This window comes from Rhagoletis pomonella, unplaced genomic scaffold (genome assembly GCF_013731165.1).
Source record: "Rhagoletis pomonella isolate Grant_MI unplaced genomic scaffold, Rhpom_1.0 Rhpom_scaffold_00011, whole genome shotgun sequence".
Lineage (NCBI taxonomy): Eukaryota > Metazoa > Arthropoda > Insecta > Diptera > Tephritidae > Rhagoletis > Rhagoletis pomonella.
The window spans coordinates 13,407,562-13,431,565 of NW_023458565.1; the positions used below are offsets into that span (position 1 = coordinate 13,407,562).

General features: G+C 36.5%; 1 protein-coding gene across 1 annotated transcript in view; it reads right to left on the minus strand.

The window, feature by feature from the left end:
* LOC118747165 (pneumococcal serine-rich repeat protein-like) overlaps positions 1-22,450 on the minus strand; it is a 283,337-nt gene extending 260,887 nt beyond the window's left edge. The window contains exons 1-3 of the mRNA XM_036481153.1: positions 22,439-22,450; positions 22,323-22,361; positions 7,743-7,797 (exon numbers count right to left, since the gene is read on the minus strand). Of these exons, the coding sequence (XP_036337046.1) occupies positions 7,743-7,797; positions 22,323-22,361; positions 22,439-22,450 (106 nt within the window). The remainder of the gene's footprint in view (positions 1-7,742; positions 7,798-22,322; positions 22,362-22,438) is intronic.
* Between the last annotated feature and the right edge of the window lie 1,554 nt (positions 22,451-24,004).

Sequence of the window (24,004 nt, forward strand, 5' to 3'; positions counted from 1 at the left end):
CTGCCGGCTTCACTTTCATTTTTTTGCTCACTCACTAAGGGCCTAAACAAATTTTTTGGTGACTTTAAAATTGAAGCACATTCATGTGCTATTAACCATTTCATCAGATAATTTGTTCCGCTTTTTACATGAAACACCAGTTACAACTGAAAAGATTCTTTCTTACTCAGCGCTTGAATTGGTTAACGTAAGAAAATTTTCGAAATTGTCCTTATACTTTTTAACAATTATATACCATTTCACTCTACATCACATCCTCAGAAAGAGTAATTACGTAAGAATGTCGAATATTCTTGAATTTGGATCAATTATGCAACAATAACTGCATCAAAAGAAAATCCCTTATTTGTTTGAAATGTCCCTTTTTTCCCTTTTAATAATTTTTGTTGCAAAATATCCCTCAAATAGGGAAATTACCCACAATCTGGCATCACTGCACAGAGCTTTTATTTGCCTTTCAGCGAAAACTGGAGCAAATTGTTTTTATAATTTATTAAAAAAAAAACCGAAGGTAAAGTCTTCCTTCCTCATATGATTACCATGTGCTAAGAAATAGAAATTTCGGGTTGTGCCCATTTTGAAGACGGTGTGCGATATGTACATATGTAAATATATCCATCTTCAAAAGCAGCCAACTTGTGTTTGCCCTACAACGGCAGCAGTGCATTGACACTTGGAAATATGGCACCAATTCAACAATAAACATTCGCAACCCCCTCACAAAAGTCACCCATCCACCTACTTGTTCTGCTGCGCACATACCAAACTGCACGCTGACATTTCTGTAATTGCATTTGTGGTCACATAGGAACGAGTATACGGGTTGCTTTAGTGGTTTGCCACGGCCCACGCCGATATGATTGCATATTGTCAAACACAACACTTTGACAAGCACTGCAAGGCGCTTGTGCACTGTAATTGTCACTTGAGGAGTGTCCTTCTGCTGCGATGGCTTTGTTGCAATATTGCAGCAAACAGACAACACAAAACGTGTCACTACCTGCATGTTGTATGCAACGAATTTCAGATGGTTTCTAGTTGAAACGCTTGTAGTAGACACAAATCATTTTGTGGATTGGATGCTGTGATGACCAAGACATTTTGTTTTGACGTAGAATACGTCTTACGCTTCGATATGGAGGGACTATGCTCAAATTTTGTAGTTGTAATTTTTATAGCTTTACGAAAACGCTCATTGCACGAGAACTAATGAAGCGATTTGAAAGAAAGGTGTGGCGTTTCAAAGATATAATTTCAAACCTATCGACAGATTCCGTTTTGTAAGTAACCAATTCGGTTTCTGTCGTAGACACAACGGGGTCAATTTTGAGCCTTTAAAGTGCTCTAACAACTCACGATTTGCAGGTTAAACTTTCATTTTCCGGATACAGGTTCTTTCGGGCAATAGAAATATTATCGTTTACAAATTTTTGTATAAAGTTCAACAAATATTGCGCATTTTAATGCAAAAAATTTTTGAAAAAATTCACACATTTTTTTATTTCCAAAATGCTCGAAGACTGCTCGAATGATTTTGTTTTTGTTTTCTTTAGGCAAAAATTCAAGATTTTTCCTTTCATTTGGTATATTGGAAGTATTGGTTGATAGCTTCTAAGTATGTCTATTTGATCCAAATATATGAGTATAGCGAATGGATAGCGTTGGAAGCGAGAGAAGGATACAAAAAGTATGTGTGTGTAGTAGGTATTTCGGCTTTTGAATAACAGATGGCGCAATATTTATAAAAGGCAACGGTGAATGGGGATTATGTAGATGAAGAATATGATAAATATAAGAGCAAAAACAAGGATAAATATAAAGAAAAATATGTGGATGAGGATACCGATAAAAGTAAAGATGAAGATGGAGGAAGATTAAAATAAAGGTAATTATAGAGAAAAGGATATAGACAGAGACTCAATCTGGGGACTATTTCGAGATTTTAGAGATTTTCGAAATTCTCGGGACTTATCGATATAATAATCGATATTTTATCGGTTTTGTTATCGTAACTTTTATCGATATTGTTATTGATTTTGCTAACGATATTTTCGGAACTTTAATCGATATTGTTATCGATATTTTTATCGATTTTGTTATTGATATTTTTTATCGATTTTGTTATTGACTTTGCTATCGGTTTTGCTTTCGGTATTATTATAGATTTTGTTATCGATATTTTTAACGATTTTGTTATCGATGTTTTCATCGATATTATTATCGCTTTTGATATCGATATTTTCTTTTAGTGTGTGCTTTCGTTTTTGACTTGGATGTACTCTTGACCATACCACGTATTTTACGTTTAGATTTAGCGGCTGTGTCTCCGATGCAGCATGTAGACCAAGACGAAGGCGCTGGACTTCCTTTTTGGATTATTTTAGTATCTAGTAATGAGTAAACACAGAAGTAAAGAATTTTCTCTTTGATACCCATATTTGTTGTTACAGAATGGACATTTTTTAAGACAGGAAGCAAGTTACTCTGAAATGGTTATTTCTGTAAATTACATAAATATTTCCTAATTAGTAAATTAAAAGCATTCGATTTTATTGGAGTATATCCACGCACACATGTGCATGTACACATACGATATATGTATTAATGATATCACAATCGATTCCATCTGATAACCATGGATACATACAAGGCAACAACGGAAATTATATCGTCACAAATCCACTCAAACCACAAGGGACTGCACTATATCCCCACAAGAGTCCAACTAACCGCCCAATAAACAACTCAGTAAATTTACTGGTAATGAGCTGTAACATCAGAAATTGTGCTTGGCAGGAACCGCACCGCACAGTGGTTCGAATAGCAGATCTAGCTGGATGAAAGTCAAAATTTTATTTGTTTTCAAAATACTTTGTAATACTTGGAATACATTCCTGACAACACATTTAAATATAAATTGCATTTATAAAGCAATAAACACATGGAAGCAAAAAAAAAAGATAAGTCAACGCCGTCTATTTGAGAACTCTATTTTAAAAAGTGAAATTTAACTTGAAAAGTTTGCTAATCGCACTCACAAATATTTGCATAATTGCAAATTGATTTATAAACCAAAAATTACACTTATTTCGCTATAGATTCAGAGGTATTTAACGGAATTTATGTCCACATGAGTATAAGTAAATTTATGCTGAAAATTCGTCGTTTTGATTAATTAAAAAAATAAGTTAAAGAGTAGGAAAAGTAAAGGCCGCTGAAGGCCGTGGGGTATAGGGCTTTCCATTGATTTTTGGCATTTTTTTTTAAGTTTTTTAGTTGACGATGTCAGTCATTTCCTTCCATACGAAGTATGTTCGTTGCTTTTTTTATATGGAGAATATGAGCAACACCTTCGGCAAAAAAAAAATGCCAAAAATCGAAGAAAAGCTTTAAGTACTTCAAATTTGCACTTTATTTCAAGGAATGAAACCGAAACCCAAACCGAAACCGTAACCGTTTAAAACCGTTTCGTTTTTCAAAACCGAAACCGAAACCGTAACCGTTATCTTGACCTGAAAAGGAACGATACCGAAACCATTTCAGTCACAGGTTTCAATCGGTTTCCAGAAATTTACAAAAATAATAAATAAAAATTTCTTTGAAATAAATGATTTATTTAACCAAAATCAGCAACATTTTGCTAAAATTCTTGTTAAGTAGTAAATAAGTATGGCAAGGTAACTTTTCGCAAAAATCTGCTGATGACTTTGTTGTTGTGAATCGATAATCGATTAAATATATTTAAGTAGTTTCTTTCCCGTACTCAATGCGAGATCCCGCGTGTGCCCAAAATAGCCCAGAATTCATGCCTGTACTCAACAAAATGGGTAACAGAGAGCGAAAATTCGAGCGTACTCGATCGTAGGTGTATTCTTCTTCCTGCCCGAAACAGTCCGAAATTTTCTCCGAGTAAAAATGGATAAAGTGTCAAAGTGCATATCAGCTGTATTGTGTTTACATGTTGCCTGCATTTACTTGGTGCTTTTAAGGAAAAGTGAATGGCCTGTTGATGTATTTTCAATCTATGTACTTAAAATCAAATTTGTGAAACCAAAATTCAATTTCCAAGTGGTTTTCGTTTAACAGTTTTTATATGGACGAAAACACAAGTTTTAGGTCGAAAACCAGTTTTAGCAACGAAAACATGTTTCCGATGTCGGTCAGAACATGGTATAAGTGACAAAAACAAGAACAACGTGAATCAGCTGTTTCTCGACTTGTGGGCACGAAATGTGGGTTTTTGCGTTTCCGTACTTCTGAACTTTGTTCCATTTTTGAAAGAAAATGTTTCTCTTATTCTCTAATTACCAAATCCGGTCCGGATTGTTAGGGAAAGAACCTAGTGTTGATATTATCAGTGAACTGTAATTTTCAATTTTCTTTCCTCAACGTTTAAGACATTGTGATTTAAATAATATCAACAAAATTTCTGTGAAAAACCGAAACCGGAACGAAACCGAAACCAAAACCGAAATAAATTTTGAAGAACGAAACCAAAACCGAAACCGAAACACTTGGCAAAACCGAAACCCAAACCGGAACGTTATTTTGAATCGGTTTCATTCCTTGCTTTATTTTACTAAAATTGAATGTGCTAACAAAACTGCATACTCAAGATCCTTCTAAGAAACCTTATTAAAAACATCGAAATTTTTACGAAAGTTTGTTGGGCTTTTTCCCATATTCCACAAAGCTTGAAAGTTGGATTTATACGGTTTTTGTTAAAGAACAATCTAATTTTTTATGAAAAAATAATTAAGATTAAATAATAATAAAATAAATAGTCATAATTTGTCAATATTTCTGATTCGTAATCAGCAACCCAGAAAACCCCCAGATGCCCAGTTTCATAGAAATCTAACGATTCTTTAAATTTTTCGTCTGCCATATTGGATCCGCCATTTTGAATTTTTGATAATTGGCTTAAGATTCGAGATCGGCAACCCAAAAATCCCCTAAATAAGAAGTTCTGTAAAAATCCATCAAAGAGTATTTGTTTAAATAGTTTCGTCCAGTTAGATTTGCGAGCCGAACCACTGTGCACCGTCCCGACGATAAAGCGGATGGTTGGTCAATGGCTTGTTGGCTGACAAATTGACTTCTACTGCAGTGACTTGCTGATGATGAACAGTAATAAAGCATAACTATGCATATTTATACATACATAAATATGTACGGATACAAAGTTGTAGTTCTATATATTAGTAAATGCTGTGAATGCGTACATAACTCTGTACAAATTTCTTGTACATAGTTTTGTTGGATAGTCATTGCGACGATGGAAAAAAAATGCGAGCTCCGTTAGTTGTCCTATCCACAAATGGCTGGCAAATGTAAACTGGACCACACAACACCAAACAGGTCTATGCTGGACTGGACACAACGAGCTGACAACTTGGGCTTAAATGTATACGCGCCATGGATGCAGGAAAGGAAAGCCAAGGAAGGGAACCGGTAAAGCAATCAAAAGCACTGTAGCGAAAGCAATGACTTTTCAACGGCCTCAGCTTTGCAGTTATGCAATTTAAGCATTTGAAGCGCTTAGATATGAACACAAGAGCAAGAACAACCACTAGAGCATAACAACAACAACACTAACAAACAATGCATCAAATATTGCGGTTACACACGTTGCATTTCGCTGGGAATTTATGGGAATTTAAATAATTTAGTAGAAAACATTATAAGTGCAGCAATTTTCTTTGGCCTTGTCCGCGAATTATGGCCAGCTAGAATTTAAGATAAGCGTGAAATATACATACATACATATAAATTTTGTAAAAAAAAATGCTTGACAAATTTTTCAGGTTTTTCTTGTATACAGCTGCTGGCTTGTAGTGTTTTTATGTTTTTTTTTTCTATAGAGATTTGAAGTAATTTTTATGTTAGTCACACTTCATCCGTTAGTTTTTTTTTTGAATAAGAAATATGTATTTGAAAAAAGAAAATTTTTGGCGCTTACATATCTGCTAGTGCTTACCGTTATTAGAAAAAAACTGTTTTTTTTTTTATGTTGCTCCAACACCACAATAAGCAGACAGGTCTGTAGAGGCACCCCCAAGGGAGGGGTTCTATCCCTCATCTCTGGATTTGTTTAAAGGAAACATCGGCTTCCCGCAGTCTCCCCGTTAATCTTTAAGGGTGTGGAGATACCTTTGAAGAAGAATGTTAAGTATCTAGGAATGATATTAGGAAACTTACGTGGAAACCTAATATAGAGGGAAGAGTTAGGAAGGCCAACGTTGCATTATACACCTACATACAAGCGGTCGGAATTAAATAGGGGTGAACCCCATTGGTCAGATCAATCAACTCAAAAGGAAAGTTACCTGAAACTACTGGGTAAGGTCGAAAAAACAGCGTTTTTATGCAGCTCAGGTGCCTTAAGAACCACCCCAAACAAATCGCTAGAAGTGTTAACGAATTTTCCCGCAATAAATCAGGTAGCAAAATACGTGGCCCCCGCTTCGGCGCTCAGACTAAAAAGTATGGTGCTATGAAAGGATGGGCGGTCCTGCTACGCTTCCATACTTCGAATACTCCGCCCCTCAACCCACCGTCGATAAGCTCTTTAAGACTATGGAGAAGGGGAAAATTGAATTTTCGCACTGTTAAAGAAGAGGGTAAATCGGGATACCCATTGCAACCTGCAAATTAAGGAATAGAAATAACATGATGCAAGAGGCCAATAGGGCATGGCTAGAGAAGGGCACTCGTAGAGCTACCAGGCTACTATGACCACAAATATGTAAGAAAAGGACTCAAGAGATGGTCACGGCTTGGGTAACCGGTCATTGGCTTTTTGGCAGGCACTCTTGAAGACTAGGAATTTTCTCCCACGAATATTGCAGAAGTTGCAGAGACGAGGAAGAAACCATAGAGCACTTTTTCTGCAAACTGCTCAGCTTTGGCCCAGAGAAGAGCAGACTATTTACGTAGGTACTTCTTTAGCTTTTTTACTGAATTATCCGGTGTAGGAATAAAGCCAGTCCTACTCTTTATAAGAGCTGCGAACAAAGTCCTCAAAACTCCTGACACTGGAAGCATAGATAGTGAGCTGAACCCATCGACATCGCCCGCTTCCTTGACCTCAGACTTCCTTGACGAGACTCATAGGGGGATCAACGAAGGTGGAACCTCTCCCACCACAGTCGGGACTATGTTAACGGAACGATCCAGATTAATACTTGGCCAAGGTCTGCCACTCCAGCATCATTCACAAAAAAATCGTTGGAGAATTTCTATGCTGTTACAAAAACAACAACGGAGATAGAACATTTCTTTGAGTTGTGCCTTTGTTTGCCTTCATAGAAATTGCCGCTGGACACCAATCAAAGGCCTGGCTGTTCGGTAATAAGTATAAGACAGGTTTAACTGTAATTGAGTCCAGACCCTCCCCCATAATGCCTTGAAAGCAACGGATCTATAGAGAAAAATCCTAAGTGAATTCCCCATAGCGTTCACTAGTGATTTACGCTTCGTAAAGGCTTCTTAATTGTTAATATTTCGTTCGGTATAATTCTCTCTTTGACACATAAGTCAGAAAACTCTCAAATATTTGCAGTAAGAATAAGGTAAGCCTTATAGACCAGTAATCCTTGGGATGCTAGTGACTATTTTTACCTGGTTTCAGTATGAATGCAACCCATGCTAGTCTCCAAATCTTCGGAATCTCAGTATCTCTTAGATCCCGTTTTTTTTACAATTCTACAAAGCTTGAACTTAAACTTTCCATTGCTTACCCGAGGGTTTGGTTACGCTAGGCTGACAAGCCACAAGGCCGACATTTGCGCTTACCTGTAAAAGTAAAGAAAATAGCAGTTAGACTAAAATATTGTGATTGGTTATTTAGTGTTAGAAATTTACTTAAATAACTAGATGCATGTTTCTACAATTGAAAGATGATCCCGTAAAGGATTTTTCGTAAACAATAATTGAGTATTTTAAACCGAACTACGAAGGGCAACTAAATTAACAAGCCAGATTTAGTAGTTACGAGTATATGTATGTATGTATGTCTATGTAAGTTCTGAAAGACTAGCAATATCATCTGGCTTTCATAGATGCCAAGGGCTGTGACGACACAACCTTTTTATTCAAGCTGGCTTTGAATGCAATCCTAAATTTTAAATTTATTTCCGCTGCGTTTGCCAAAAAAGCCTAAATCTGAATTTCACTTCGGTTAGGTGTAATTTTTGCAACACTCGGATGATCTAGTGATTATTGCTAGAGAGGGAGAGGTTCGCGACTACCCTCTGTGTTCATCGTTCAAAGAAGACTCAATCTAGCAAATGGTGGTGTGCTGATGTGGGCCAAAATATTAATCTCTCTAAAATAGTCATTGTTCCTTTAACCAAGGAAGGAATTCTCATATTCGGCGTCGCCACAGAAGATAAAGATATGGGACTTATCCTGGACTCCAAACGTCGGACGGCCCTAAGACCCCTAAGGGTACATGGCACTAGGCTGAAACTTTCAGAGCCCTTGGGAATCTAGAATCTTCCAAGCTGACGTCTATGCCATTAGTCAGTGTGCAGAGATTAACCTTCGTTAAAAATTATGCAATTAAAAGGATCCTTATATCAAGTGATAGTCAGGAGGCATTATGGCTCTCTCATCCTTCAAGGTAAAATTCTCATTGGTGCTAGAGTGTATACAGAATAACGCTTTAACGATCAGTTGGCCTGCCTCGACCTTTATAGAACCTGAGCCCTTCCTTGTAGTAGATCTTAACACGCTAAATGAAGTTCTCAGAAAGGAAAATATCAAACTGAACTACATTGGCAGAACACCATGGGCTTTCGTCAAGCTAAGAGCTTAGGTAGGTAGGTAGGTAGAAGTAGCTGCCACCTTAGCGGCACACTTAGGCCATAGATAGCAGGCCCATTGTTTTACCCCAGCTGTCAGACATCTTTCGTCGGTATTTGAAACCTCCGTAAGGTCGGCCGGGAACGGTGCACCCACACGACGCAGCTTGATTCTACAAAGTGCAGGGAACTTACATACACTGAAGATGTAAGACTGTTTCCTCCTCTTCGTAGTCCTTACGGCTTCTGTAACATCTTCGCAAAGGGCATGCCGAGTCTTTCTGCATGCGTACTCATTAGACAGTGCCCGGTTAGAGCCACCACAACGTTAGATGTATCCTGTCTTCTAAGAGAGTACACCAATCGTGACCGCTTCTGATCCCATTTAGGTTAAGCCTGCCTGGAAATTCGACAAGTCGTCATTTGAGCCGCATCTTTCTTCAGCTTGTTTGTATAAAAATTCACTAAGCAGCAGATTGCAAGTGACAAATTGCAGGCCGAATCTGCTTGATCGTGCCTTATGTTGCAAGTTCATCTGCCATGCAGTTTCCCTCTATGTCCCTATGACCAGGACCGCAAGTGAGGTGAAGTCTGTTCTGCTTGGCTATATCCTGTAGAACTAGGCGGCAGTCCAGCGCAACATTTGAGTTAAACTTGATAGAGCTCAGAACTTTGATTGCAGCCTGGCGAACACTAAAAATGATTACGTCTCTTCCAACCATTTCGGTTCAAAGATTATCTGTGATAGATAGCTGAAACTTCAGCTTGGAATATGCTGCAGTAGTCTGGTAACCTAAAAGAGATTTTCGGAGGAGGGTTTTTGAGAAAAGCCCTGAAAAGAAATGACTTTCCAACAGGGAGTATTGTCAGCATTGACCAAAGTTTATGTCAGCACCTTCTGTCCAATATTTATTAAGTCCTGGCTAAAGTTTATAGCAATACTGACCACAGTCTATGGCATGACTCAGATATGTAGGTCCTTTAAATTTGTAAACTTCCTTTCGCTTAGGCACCCATGGCAACATATCCAAGGTTGACTAAGTATCTACTATAACTGCTATCCTAACAACAACAATTTATTTTATGATTTAAAGCAATTCCATAGACATTTTTCTTAGTACAAATTTAATGCGCGAAAAGCGTATAATACTCGTAAAATTATACTTTAACACCTTTTTTTTTTATTCGAATCTGCTTCAGCGTAATTTTATGCAAACACACACTTCTCAATCTCTGTAGACACTTGCAAGCGCCTATCGGGCGTCCTTAAATTAATTCAAATTTAATGAGCATTAAATTTCATGCACCGCGTGAAAAAAAGAAAAAGGCAAACAAAATAAATATATTTCGAATCAAATACTTTAGAAATAAAGCGGCGCGGCAGTTTGGCGAAGGCGGTCCAGTTTTGAATACATACCCAAACGCCTACGTTGCGAACGGCGCCATGGACGGGCCAAATACAATAATTTTTAAACTAATTAGCATAATGAAGTATTAATGCTAATTGAATATTGAGTAGAGGAAAGTATGCGCGGCTATGTAGATATTATTTAGCGCATAGCTTAAGGTGAGATTTTAGCACACTTTGGCGACTGTGGGAAAATATTTCAACAAATACGCGTACATAGATCGATGGTTGTGGTGTTATGTGGATATGTACCTACTCGTATGAATGGGCTTTCAGAAAATGGGCAGAGAATTCTTCGATCTTTTCACTAAGTTCTCTCAACTGACTGGTGGTCGTAGAAGCAAGGTAAACCATATTAAAAGAACAAAAAAGTTAAAAGCGCTTAGGTAAATTGCAATAGCATGGAGTATGAATGCAAAATTATTAAAAGAAGCACGATGCACTATACTCAATGTTGCCCCTTTTTTAAATTAATAATGACTAAAAAAAGTTAATGATTTAAAAAATAAGAGCTTTTTATTGACTGGCATTTGGTTTCCCACGTTTCTGCAAAAAAAAAAAAAACGGGTTAACCCTTGACGACCGTGCGGTCTAAAGTGTCCACCTTTTTTCATTTATGTTTTTTTTTTTTCAAAAGCTCAAATGCAGTTTTTTTCTTGATATTCAGATGAAAGGAAAACAAATAGTACTTAGATAGTTATCAGGACCATTTGAACAGTGGGTATTTTTGAAAAATGTTGCTAAATTTTACAAATTTCAGTTGAAAACCGGAAAATTTTAATTTTCGTTTCTTAAAAATACAACAATAACTGAAGTTTCAAGCAGTAACCTTTTAAGTAACAGAAATTACGGGCCTCCAAGCGCTAAGGCGCTAAGTATCTCTTTTGAATTCCCCACAAGCCATTCGTAGTTGATCCGCTGGTTACAGTTTTCGACCTCCTTATCGGGCCTTTCACATGAGGGTTTGAAGAGCCTGGCTGTGCTTCCTCACATAAACCAACAATCAGCGTACCTGCATTACTTATGTTAATTTTTAGTAATGCTTCAATTTTTTCTAAGAATCTCCCGCATTTATTCATTTTTTCGCGAAATATTAGCAATAATTTGTATTTAATTTCTTTTATAATTACACTTATTTCGCCGTCATTTAGATACTTGTAACGTTCTTTTAAGGACTCTCTTTAAGGACATCAAAGATTTTATAGTTATGTGAACTAAATATGCGCCTCTCAACACATGATTTGGTTATAGTTATCAAATCATGTGTTGAGAGAAACATATTTAGCTGACTTTTTTCTGAGTATACATACATATAAACATACATAAGTACATGTCTTTCCTACTCTCCATCTAAACTCAGTATAATTTTGAGCAGTTGTATGTCGTACCTAAATATGAATGTATAACCTGTTCCAACTTTGACAACTGACAAAATACATTTAATTTAAAAACTCCAACAAGTGTCTTGCGGCTACTTTTGTCTGGTCGTCTGTCTGGTTGCTGTCTGGCTGTCGCGTGGTTGGCCTCATTGACATGCATAAATTTGGATTGAGTTACACCCTACGCAACGTACAGCCAAATTAGGGATTCGTTTTTGTTTACGTTTTTATGTCTAACTTTGTTGTTGCTTTAAACACATTTTTTTTGTTTGTGTTGACTTTCATTGCTTCTGTTTTTGGCTGTGCTTAAAAATTGTATTTTGACTTTTGTTTGCTTATAACTTTGATAAATTACCCATTGCAATTGTCTTCAGTTGTTTTGTGACATACGAATTGAAAGACGAATTGAGCGAAAATACAACAACCATTTAGGGTCTTGGTTTCCACAAGCTTACATATATGTATTAGTTAATAGGCTCATAAGACTATAGACAGATTTACAGGGTCGTCTTGTCTAGCATTTGGCCTTTTACTGTCAAAAGCTTGTTTTATGTCGCTTTGTTTGTGCATACGTTTGCAAGTGAAATTGAAATTTTATGCTTTTTTGTCCAGTATATGCACTTTTGCTGAAACATACCCACATAGTTAATGGTAAGACATAATGGACGCAGACATTTCATCAAATATTAACAACAAATATTATTTCGATGCTGATGAAGAAGAACCCAAAAGTATCTCTACTTGAAGCTAACATTTTTCCACTCGAGGTTAGAACTTTGAGAAAGAAAAGCGGCAATCAGACCAAGGAAGCCGAAGAAAAGTGGGACCTGCCGTTTGAACAGCGATGAATCGGATGAATTGTTACCTAGTAGTCATTCGACGTACATAGGGAAACACCAGAGCATCCAGTTCTAATCCGCAGCAGAGTGCACTTAGAAGTCAGGTAAGGAAACTTTTTAAACTTACCGAGACTCGCGAAACGGGGATGATCTTAAGATCTCGCTGGGAAATGCAAAACAACAAAACTAAGCTTATGAGAAAATTGTTTCGAGGCTTCTGCGTTAATTTTTAAAGTTCAACTGAGACTACAAGATTAAGGAGGGTCCTATATACATATGTACTTAAGGGTGCTATGTCTTAGGTCCTTATCAAACGTTAGGGCAGAACATGAAGCCAGAACGTTGAAGAATCGCTGAAACTTATACGCAATGAATCCAAAATGAAAGGTTTACTCCTCTTAATGCAAATCATCAGGAAGTGAAGGCCCTATTTTAGCCATGCTGGAGTATGTCAGGTCCCAAAACTTTAGGCTTTTGTGTAAAAGTATTTTAAATACATATCAACGTCGGTAGACACATTCTTAGAAAAGGCCTAGAAAACGGAGCACTTGTTATCGCTGTTCTTCTCCTGGAGAGTGTTTATGTCTTTTAGACTCGAAATCAGCGTAGAAGGAGCAAAATTGTTCCAGCTCATCATTCTCCAAACAGTGATGACAGTGAGGATAAGGTGCGTGATATTCTATCGGACAATGTCCTGTTAAAACGCCCGCCAAAATTGAAAGTTTCGGGCTTTTGAGTTTAAGAAGCTCTCTAGACGGTCTTCAATCCACCTTAGACAAGAAATAGCTTGGATCTACGCATTGTCCTCTTTTCGGGCTTACATAAGAGTTTTCCAAGCTAAAGTACTTTACTGTATTATAAATCGCAAGACGAACTGCTATAATTGAGAGAAGAGTCCTATGAAGAACGACTATCTTGAATGAATTTCCTAGCCACCTAATCTTACTAACATTTAAAGCGAGTCCACTTAGCCATCAGAAGGAAATTTGGATCAGATTATAGTGTAGAGGATATCTATCACTCACTTTGAGTGAGTCACGGTTTCGCCTCTCCAGCTACTCTCGCACTTTGCTTATAAACAGACTACAGAGAAGAGATGGCGACCTGCTTATCCTTTTCTAGATGGATGCCACTCTTCCTCAACAATTCTGTTAAAGAGCATGCGGTAAATGAACCAAATCATTTCGAACCCCGATCCTATCTAGTGCACTGACGATTGCTCCCGGCAAGGAAGAAAGGTGGCCGTCGCGAAATTTCATGCGCATGGAACATCTTTTTGTAATTTAATTTCTTTATTTAAAACTTGTAAAAGCATATCCTTGAAAAGAAAAACAAATCAGTTACCTTGAGTTTGTAGTTGTAAGCGTTGGTTTGTGAACTTCTTCCGCACTTCTGTGAAGTTAACCAGTTCCACCTTCTATCTACAAAAGGCTACTCAACTGCAGGTATTCACGCTTACCGCTGAGAATCTAATTCTACACAGTGAGAAATTTTGTTGCTTGTGAAATCGTATTTGGTTTGTAAATTTTAGAATGCGTTAATTTATTCGCGTTGAATGCGCAAATTTTGGGCGATTGATTTTAAAATATTCATTCGAATATCTTCTAAAGAATTCGCGTATAACGCTGTTGGATGAATCGGACCTATATAAGTTGCGCGGCGCTGCTGAAGATTTGTTGTTCGTTTCTGAATTTATTTTGTTGAAAAAACTATCAGGAGAAAATAAACCTTCGTTTTTGATGGCGGACAAAAAAATTGATAGAATACAGAAATTGAAATATTTTTTTATTTTTTGCTTGAAGGAAAAAGAAAAATTGTGGATTGTTTGGAAATGGAAACACAAGAAATTACCAGACGTTTAAAATATTGAGGTGGTTCACACTTGCCTGGTTATCAGGTTATCTGGTTAAAATTATCATTGCGTTATATTTTATTGTTGTTAACTGAATAAAAAATATAGCTATATAACCACATAACCTGATAACCAGGCAAGTATGAACAGCCACATTTTAATTGAAAGATAATCAAATTTATTTGAGATGAATTGCACTGCAAAATATGGGCAAAGTAAGTAGATTGGCAAAATCAAATACTGTCTAAAGTAGTAACAAGTAATTCTGAATTTTTCGCCTTCGGTTTATGAAGAATTTTAGGGAACTATTTTGCAGCTGTGATTTTGAAACAACGTTTAAACAATTTAAACTGAATATAACAGTATAGTTAGTATAATGAAGCGCATTTTGCCATATTTTAATGCCAAAGAAATTCAAGAGTGTTGCCATCTTAAAAAAAAATTAATTTAAATATTTGAGTTAAGTAAAATGTTACAACAAATGTAGCAAGTTAAAGGTATTTTGTAACATTACAATATTAAAGAATTTTCCCAGAGTTGCCACCTACATACATACCTACATATGTATCCAAAATTTTAAAATTATTTTATTACTCCACAAATAAACGTATTATGCTTAAAAAAGCAAAGTTATTAAAGAAAATATTGGTATAAACACAATTGGTATTAGGGTTACCAACCATCATATTTAAATTCTATATGTACATACTTACATAAATAAATGAAGGAAACTAATTATGAAAACTTTTGAAAAGTTTATTGAACAAATAATTGTATGTAGAGTTGCCACCTATAAAATTCCTAATATCTATTAATTAAAGAACAGCTCTATTATAATATGAAAAAATAGTGAAGGCAGCCAGCTTTTGACGGGATTACTGTTGGCAAGCAGCTCTCTTTCTTTAGGCAATTTTGAACAGCGCTGGCATCTATTTAAAAAAAATTGTATCCAAAAATATATATGTAATACTATGTCTCCATTGAGAGATTTATCCATTAAGATTTAATAAATCTAGTTGCTAAATCACAACCGTTTCCATTACCACAACGAGATATGTTTGACGTTCACATTTTTAAATATTTGACGTTTGCTTATGTATGATTTTATAAATACAGTTGCGGACATTGATATACAGACAGATAAAAGGAAGGTACCAAGCGGAATTTCATTATATGAATTCTGAATATTATTGGCTTCTTATTCGTGGTAAGTATGTATGTATAATATATAGTTTGGAAAGTGTAAAGAATGGTACCATATTCCGAATCATTTTCCCGAATTTAAGAAAAATTATCAAAACGGTAAAAAACATTTGCGGAAAGAAAAATTTTTGTAGAACTCTCCTATCCATAGGAGGGAACCGAAAATCCAATCGTGGGCCTTTGGCATATCATGAATACGAACTGAGTTCTAGAGGATGTTCGGTGCAATGTTATCGAATCAGAATCATTACCGAAATTTATAAATTTTTTGTCGTAGCGCGTAAATGACTTATAGAAAGCGGAGAAGACTCTGCATGATATTATTTAATATAAAATATTTCTTCTAAATTTTAAAATAATATTTTCTTAATTTATTGCAACCAAAGTTATGTAAATATGTATTGCTAATTTTCCTCCCAAACTAACAAAAATATAAAAATCCCTGAAAATACGAAAATTCATGTTTTTATGATAGGCTATATTTCAATGTCCTCAACTGTATATTGAAAACACAAATGTCATTTGACTTATGGCATGTGAATTTGTTGTTGCCACATCCAACAAATTGTACTTATTGACTAATATTATTGATGATTTGACGAAGATTTAACTTAAATCTACTGCCTTTCGAGATTTAATTTTATATGGTAAATCTCAAAAGATTTAACGTCAAACCTCGTCAGAGGGCTAAATCTTCATTAAATCTCACAATGGAGACATAGTATACGGAAATTAGACATTACAATAAGTGTATTAAATGAAAGACAATTCTTTCAATTAAAAAAAAATGCAGTGTTGCCGCTTATTTCAGAAATAAAAATGATTATATTTTAAGTCAAAAATAAATATCAAAGGCATCATCGTTAAGAAAGAAAAGTTATTGAAGGAAACTTTTATAAACATAACATCTTGGAGTTGGAGGGTTGCCACACATTATATTTATTTAAATCAATAAATGAAGGTAACTATGTAAACTTTGCAAGTAAGGGCATGGAAAAATGTAAATTACAAAATTGTACTGTCCAAATTGTTTTGAGCAGAATCACGGCCTATAAAACTTTACAATTATATGTTTACATAATGTCTCCACAATTATAGTGTGGGTATGACAAAAATTCGACAAAATTTTTACTTTTTTTTACGTTTACGTTTTTTTACCTTTACCAGCTATAACTCAACGAGTTTATATATTTATATGAATAAGTTCTAATAATATGTCAAATTCGTCAGAGCACAAGTCCAAATTTTTTCGAATTTTTTCGATCCAACTTTATTTTAATTTTGTACTTTTTGTGGTTTTCCTTACTTTGTACTTCTAACCAAATAATAGGGTGTCCCATACAAAATTTAGGTCTTGATATTTTTAGGGACCACCCTAATGTGCATATTTTAATCAATAATCCTGATTTGTGTGCGAAAATAGGCTTAAAAGCGACTTTGTCTCAAAAATATAAGTATGCACATGCTGAGGAGGGTTGCCACCTAAAATTTTTAGCAGCGAGGTTTGGCTAAGCATGGCCACTACATATGTATATAAAAAAAAAATCTAAAAATTAGCTATAAAAAATGCATATAAATAGGGACATCCCTAATGCATACAAAAAAATACGTATTGATAAATGTGAGTTTTCTGTACTCTGTGCCATTAACTCGCCAAAAATCAAATATGTTTTTATGTTTCCAACAAAATTAAATAAACGACATAGCTTCACAGATATTCATATAGTACATATGTATGAACAGATGTATTTATGTATACAGTTATGTATACTTGAAACTATTGCTAAGTAACCGTTAAATGATTTTTGCGCCAGTCGCGCCACTTTTCAAATGCTGTGTAGGTGCAACTTGTGCAATATGTAGTTGCATTTATGGTAAAACCAATATTTACGATAAATATAGTTGGTGCAAAACAATAAGGCTAAAAACAAAGAGTCAAGCGTTGGTGTAGCACACTTTGTCTGGTCAAAATAAACGCGAGCCATTACACCATAATCATTATTTTGTACGAGCCAATGTGTGCACACATGTATGTATGTATGTATGAATTACCCACAGCATGCGCTTTGACTACCAAGCTAAAAAATTGCAAAATTGTTGGCAGAAACACAAATTGAGTAGGAGAAATACGGAAATTTTAACGAAATTGATTTTGGTACATATAAGTCGTTAATAGACACGAGTCACAGTCACAGTTAGATAACTGCCATGGACGAACTTGAGTTTAAGCTCTAACGAATGACCGACCAACATGGTAGCAAGCCTAAGAGACATACACCTTTGGTTAATTTTTAAAACTATATAATGAATTAATAGCACCTTAATCTAGGCAGAGATTACTATATTCGAGGTGGTAGCCAAACGAGTGGTAATACACGTGCACTTGCGGCAGGGCCATGGTTCATGGAGGGCCCAACCAATGCACAAGTCTTCATTGCTTAGGCGAGGGAGCGCATCTTAGAGCAGAGAGGACCAGCTGTACTTCTTCATTCTCCTATTCAGAGTCGGAGCCGGACCATTCACATACAATTGCTATGAATCGGGAAACAGTTAACTGCCCACGATCCCTCAGTGACGGCGTGAGTCTCGTCTCATTTTCCTAGTAGAAGAAGACGAAACACAAACAAAAGAAATCTTCATGTGTAGTTGTCGGCACTCAACCTTCAGTTGTATCTCCCAAGGGACCGCAGTTCACGAAAATTATATCGATGAAACCAATGGCCACTCAGCCGGCGATATGAAGTTTAGCACTTTGGAGGGTGTCATGCTCCACATTCTGGATGGAGACAATAACCGCTTTCCACGGTGTACAAGTCGGCCACTCCGCCAGCCCACTTAACCTACAGTTCATCTAGTCAACTACCTTAGCTTGCAGTTTCCTGTCTGTCAGCAGTCGTCCCTGACTTCACGAGAGGAAGCTAAAAATTTCTTTGATTGCCTTTACACTTTGGAATACGCCAGTCTGCTGCAACCTGAGCGTCCTGCCTCCTTCTAAGGAACTCTGCCGTGTATCCATTGAATGAACCGTAGAAAGACTGAGGCTCCACATTTCGCGTGATTATCAGCTTTTGTTGCCATCAAAGCCTTCCCACCACAAGGTTACTGGTTCCTAGCTTGCCCAGTACACTTTTGCAACCGTCTACGAGCGTTTCAGCATTTCAAAGTTCCCCCAGTACTAGCATTAAGTTTGGATCATTTAGTGAACCAGGTTTGGATCATTTAGTGAACCAGGTTTGGATCCTTTAGTGAACCAGAATTCACTGACTATTGTCATTACGACCACTTAAGGAAGGAATAACCTCGGTAGCATTGCGTATGTAAACTTGGCAACGGAATCATTGCTGAATGGTTTTAGGAAGCTTAAGATTGTCCTAGTGACTCTGCTTTTATGACGCTTTGATCCTTTCTCAATGAGCTTGGCTAGAGCCGGTATGTCGATAATGATCACAAGCGCTTCTGTTGGGCATGTGCCAGCCGGTGGAGCTTACCCAGAGTGACGCCGAAGATTACTTTCTTGAATTTAGCACCGAGCCGAGCGGCAAACATATGTTATTAACCCCATAGTGAAGGGCGAATTTGTCAAGTCCTAGGACATTTTCCAAGATTGAAAATCAAGTCTTTGACAAGCCTAAAATGCCTTTGGGGCTTTCTCTCTAACCATTATGAGATGTGAGTTCTAGTTCTGCCTTTTATCAAGGGTCGCCCCTAGATATTTGGCCAATTGTGGGAACTCTATCTCCGTCCCTTCCAATTTAGGTTTGCTCAGGTAAACCTTTTTTTCTTTTGGTGAATTCGACGATGATGGCGTCTGCACTTTATTCCCTGCCCTATTGTTCTCTCGGAATGTGATTCGAAAAGGTGTTATCGCTGCTACCGAGAGTGCGTGTATTGCGGAAGTTTGTGGCAAGAAAGCCCATTACCCTTTTGTGTCGATGTAATGAGAACTGGGGTTAAGCAATATGGTCTATTATTGCAACCAGGGTTTCTGGCGAGGGTAAATGCAGTTAGGCGCGGTCTGGTCAAGAGGCCGGACGATTTGCTATTCTGTGACGGTAAAAAAGATATTCTTGAAGCCTTTTAAGGCGGTTCCCCACAAAATCCCTAAGCGTTTAAACTACGCGTATGTGGTCTGCATGGCTTAAGTGCTTTCGAAATCCTTTTTGACGAAAACTCGGTCAGACCGAAAGCTTGTCTTATGGCCTACTGCCACTTTACCGCAACCAAGCTTGTCAAATTCTTGCATCAGAGCTTGTTTGCTGCAGAATACTACTACCAGAATGTTGGTTTGATCTAATTTTATGAAACCTGGTTAACTTTTATTCTCAACAATTCTGAAGCTTATAGCATTAGAAGTTGAGGCTATCTGGTTTAGTCAAAAAAAAAAAAAAAAAAAAAAAAAAACTACTGGACCGCTTCCGGTTCACTCCCGACTAGCTATCCATGAGATTAACGTATCCAGGAGTAGCTGAGATTTGGTGCTGACATGTGCCAATGAACCGAAGGGCTATGCTTAGTACTGAAACTAGGAGGCAGCAACGATCACCCGTGGCAGCCTTGAATCTAAACCTTAAAAGCCTTGTGGCTTCCAAACGGAACCGCTGGAGTCATCAGAAGAATAATTTCTATAATGTAACCGTACCCATAGAAAACGAGGCATGTTGGTATGGACTGTGATTAAGCAGCTTAGCAAACATAAAGAGTATTTAGATGGGGCCACAATGCGACGGAAGTTGTTCTTTAATAAGCCTTACAGGGTCATAATGCCTGCGGGCATCACAACTAACAAAGAAGGATACATAAAATTTAAATCTTGATGAAACCAACTGGGATCACAAAAGTAAGATTCTGAGCATAGTATAAAAATGTCCGCAAAAATTAAAAAAGGGCGACAAAAATGGGGAATCTGTTAAGTACTTCTTATGCGATTGTCCGAATTTTCAAATGATGCGCTTTAGATTTCGGAAGAATCATTTGCTCATGGATCTGGACAGTTTAGACACAGACTCACTGGAGGTAATTTCTGGATTTGCCAAAGAATTGAAAACCTCTCCAGACTATCACAATGGGCCACTGAGTGTTATTCTGACATCAACATCCCGTCGGACCTAACCAAGATTACACCTTGAAGAACGGCTATCGTCTCCATCTAGAATACCGAACATAGCACCGTCTTACAAATCCAACTTGTGCACACAAATACAAACTAAAAATTCTTCTTGAAAAAAAACGTTTGATTTCACAAATCAGAGTGCATGTATGTACATAAGGGTGTCTCACAAAGAAAGTCTTTCCACCGGAAGTGTATAATATTTTAAGATTTCCACAGACTTCGGGAATATATTGGGCTGGACCGATTTGACATCTCATTTTTCTTTATTCCGTTGATGAAATGGTGAAACATTTATATGCTTACCTTTTAGGCTTGAACTCTTCTATTTGAAGTGATTTAAAAAAAAAAAACTATTTTTAAAAACTTTTTTTTTATAAAAAAACTAGATATTTTCAGGTATTTTCAAATCGGTCCAGCACACGTAAATCTTAATATATTTCCAAAATATTTAGGTAGGTGCCTTAAAATGTTATAGATTTTATAAATCCGATGCAAAAACAGTACGGATTTTTTTTTTGTATTGAGCGTGATGCACCTTAATGCACATCTTTATATGGAAATATTTTCTTATTGAGCAAAAAAACACAAACAAAATACAATTTTAAACGCTTTTAAATTATCTAAGCTTTTATTATCTCAAAAAATCAGAAATTTAGTTAAAGCATACTTTGCAACAAAGTTTAATGACATCAAAAAGGTAAATGGAAATCAACACGAAATGGGCGGCACAAGCACAACCTACCGCTGCCAAACTAAACATGGTTGGCAAACCAAACAAAATTGTGGAGTTCAAAGGGCAGCCTGCAGAGGTTATATGCTGCCATTGGCCAGGTGGTGGCGGTGTGGCATGGTCAAGTTACCGAGAAAAAAAATCCCAAGCAACAAAGCAAATACACGAATGGTAAACGGAAAGAAAAACTAAAGTGCTGGGCAGCTGCAATCGAATTGATTTCATAAACATACAAATGCATTTCTGTGATTAATTTTTGTGTTTTTTATACATTGTCTGATTTTTTAATTAATATTTTTTCAATCGATTTATAGTTTGAAATAAATTTTTTTTTTCGTAATTTTTAATCAATTTTTATGTTTTAATATTTTTTTTTTTGTTTTTCAATTATGCTTCATTTCATTCGCTTGAGTGAGCCCACTGTGTTCGCTTGATGTCTAATAAAAAGAAATTCACGCCTCTGCTGCTGAGTTAATTTGCCCTTCACTTTTTTAGTTACACTTTGATTGAAATTTTCCACTTTTTATTTTCGTATTGTAAGTCCCTGAAAAAAATACACTACAATTTATCGCTTGCATTCCAAGATGCATCAACATCAACACAACTTTGTCGTTTCACTCGTCGATTGATTGCTTGCTGTTGCATTACAAACTTTCTTGGTTGATTGGTAAGCGGTTGAACCAAATTTATCCTCAGAAAACAAAAAAAAAAATCGTATTACCGCTAATGCTGTTGTCGCTTGTTTCGCACTATTGGCAATATCGGTAATTCGAAAAAAAAAACGCTCGCTTGCTGCTCTAAACCGTTGCGACCGCGGCCGCTTTTACACGTTGACTGAAGTTCTTTAACTACTCAGGCAGACCATCAAGTTCCAAAGATTCTTGCGAAGTAGCAACAGCAATTCAGCAACAATAACAACAACAAGCTGCTACATTTATAACTTCTAAAAAAGGTAATGCCATAGAAGTCACTTTTTTCAACAATTTACACTTACGCTCACAACTGCTTTTTTATTTAGTTTTATTGGCTTCAACTGGTTTTCGAATGAATTTATAAATTTCAGTTAAATTATTGTTCTTGCGTTGAATGCGAAATTAAGTGCGAATGCACCAGCAATTCCATAAGCTTCCAACGCGTCCTACTGCTTGCTCGACATTGGTTCACTGCCAAAACGTGTTCTCGACACGAAGGTGGACAGCGTATTTAGCGTAAGCTACGACTACTATGCAGATTGCAACGTGACTACAAACAGCTGTTTGTCCTTAACACCGACAGAGTGAGAGCGAGCTCTCTTTAAAGTAGTTGCGCCAAGTTTGAAAGCAGCCCATGAGTGGGTTACAATGTTGCAGCGTTGCAGCTTATGCTAACTTATGGCCCAACATACGAGGGTTGAGTTTAAGTTTTTTAAAACCCCAAAATCCTGCTCAAAATTTGTTCTAATATACTAGAATTTAACGGGGCTATAAAACTGCACACCAAATTTTTTTCTAAAAGTTCTTATTAAAAAGTTTGAATTTTCGGTGCAAGTTTTTTCTTTTTGACTTTTTCCAATTTTTGTACTAAGTTTGAAATGTGGATTTATGTATATGGCGTTTGTTGTATAATGAGATTGATATTTATAAACATTAAATAAACAAAAGCAAAATACCCAAAACTTGTCAAAAAAGCAAAATTCCCGGTAGTTTTTGCTTCTATTGTTTGAGCATTGTTAACAATGAAATGTTAATTTTTTTCTTTTTAACGTGATTCTTTATACTTTTCACGTCTTCTCCGAAATATTTCGGTATTTTTTAAAGGGGTCTATTTATCATGTCTCAGAACTTCACGGCATTTTTTGCATACCTGACCCGTTAATGAGACCCTATAACGTTTTCTTGATTTTCCGGAATTATTTCGAGGTCGTTGGAAATTTTTTTTTTCAGACTATTTGGAATTCTTTCAAAATCTTTCGCAGTTTTTGAGTGCATTTTCGTTTTTTTGATAAACATACATTTTCTCGGCTATACCGGGATGTTTTCGAAACCTTTGAGAATTTTTCTGCGAAGTTGCAGGATTTTTTCGGAGCTTTGGAAGATTTTTTTTTACCCTTCAGACTCCTGACTTTTCGCAATCTTTTCGGGACTTAAAAAATTTTGTTCCGGCAATTTTCCGTACTTTTCGAGATTTAGGGCTTTCCTTATTTTTCGGATTTTTTCGGATACCTTTAAGGACCTTTCGGTCTTTTTGACAATTTATCGGGACATTCAGGAATTTTTTTGGGATGTTTTTCCACACAATAGGGATTTTTTGGCACCTTCCTTAACGGCCGTTCAGACTCTTGTTTTTTCGGAATTTTTTCGAGACCCTCTGAAAATTTTTCGGAATTTTTCGAGATTTTGGCAGCGCCTTTTGGGATATTTTCAGAACTCATCAAAATTTTTAAAATGTCTTGAATTTGTACTTGATTTTTTGAATTTTTTCGGAAACTTTCGGGGGTTTCCGGAACTCTTGGTATTTTTTAGAGACTTTTACAGCCCTTTTCGAGATTTTTGTGCACATTTCGGAAACTGACGCGGTCTCTTCGGATTTGTTTCAGAACGATTCGGCACCCTTCGGGCTTCTATCTATGGTTTTAAGAGCCTTTAGGGCTTTCTGGATGTTTCGGATTTCTTTTCGTGACTTTTCGGAATGTTTCAC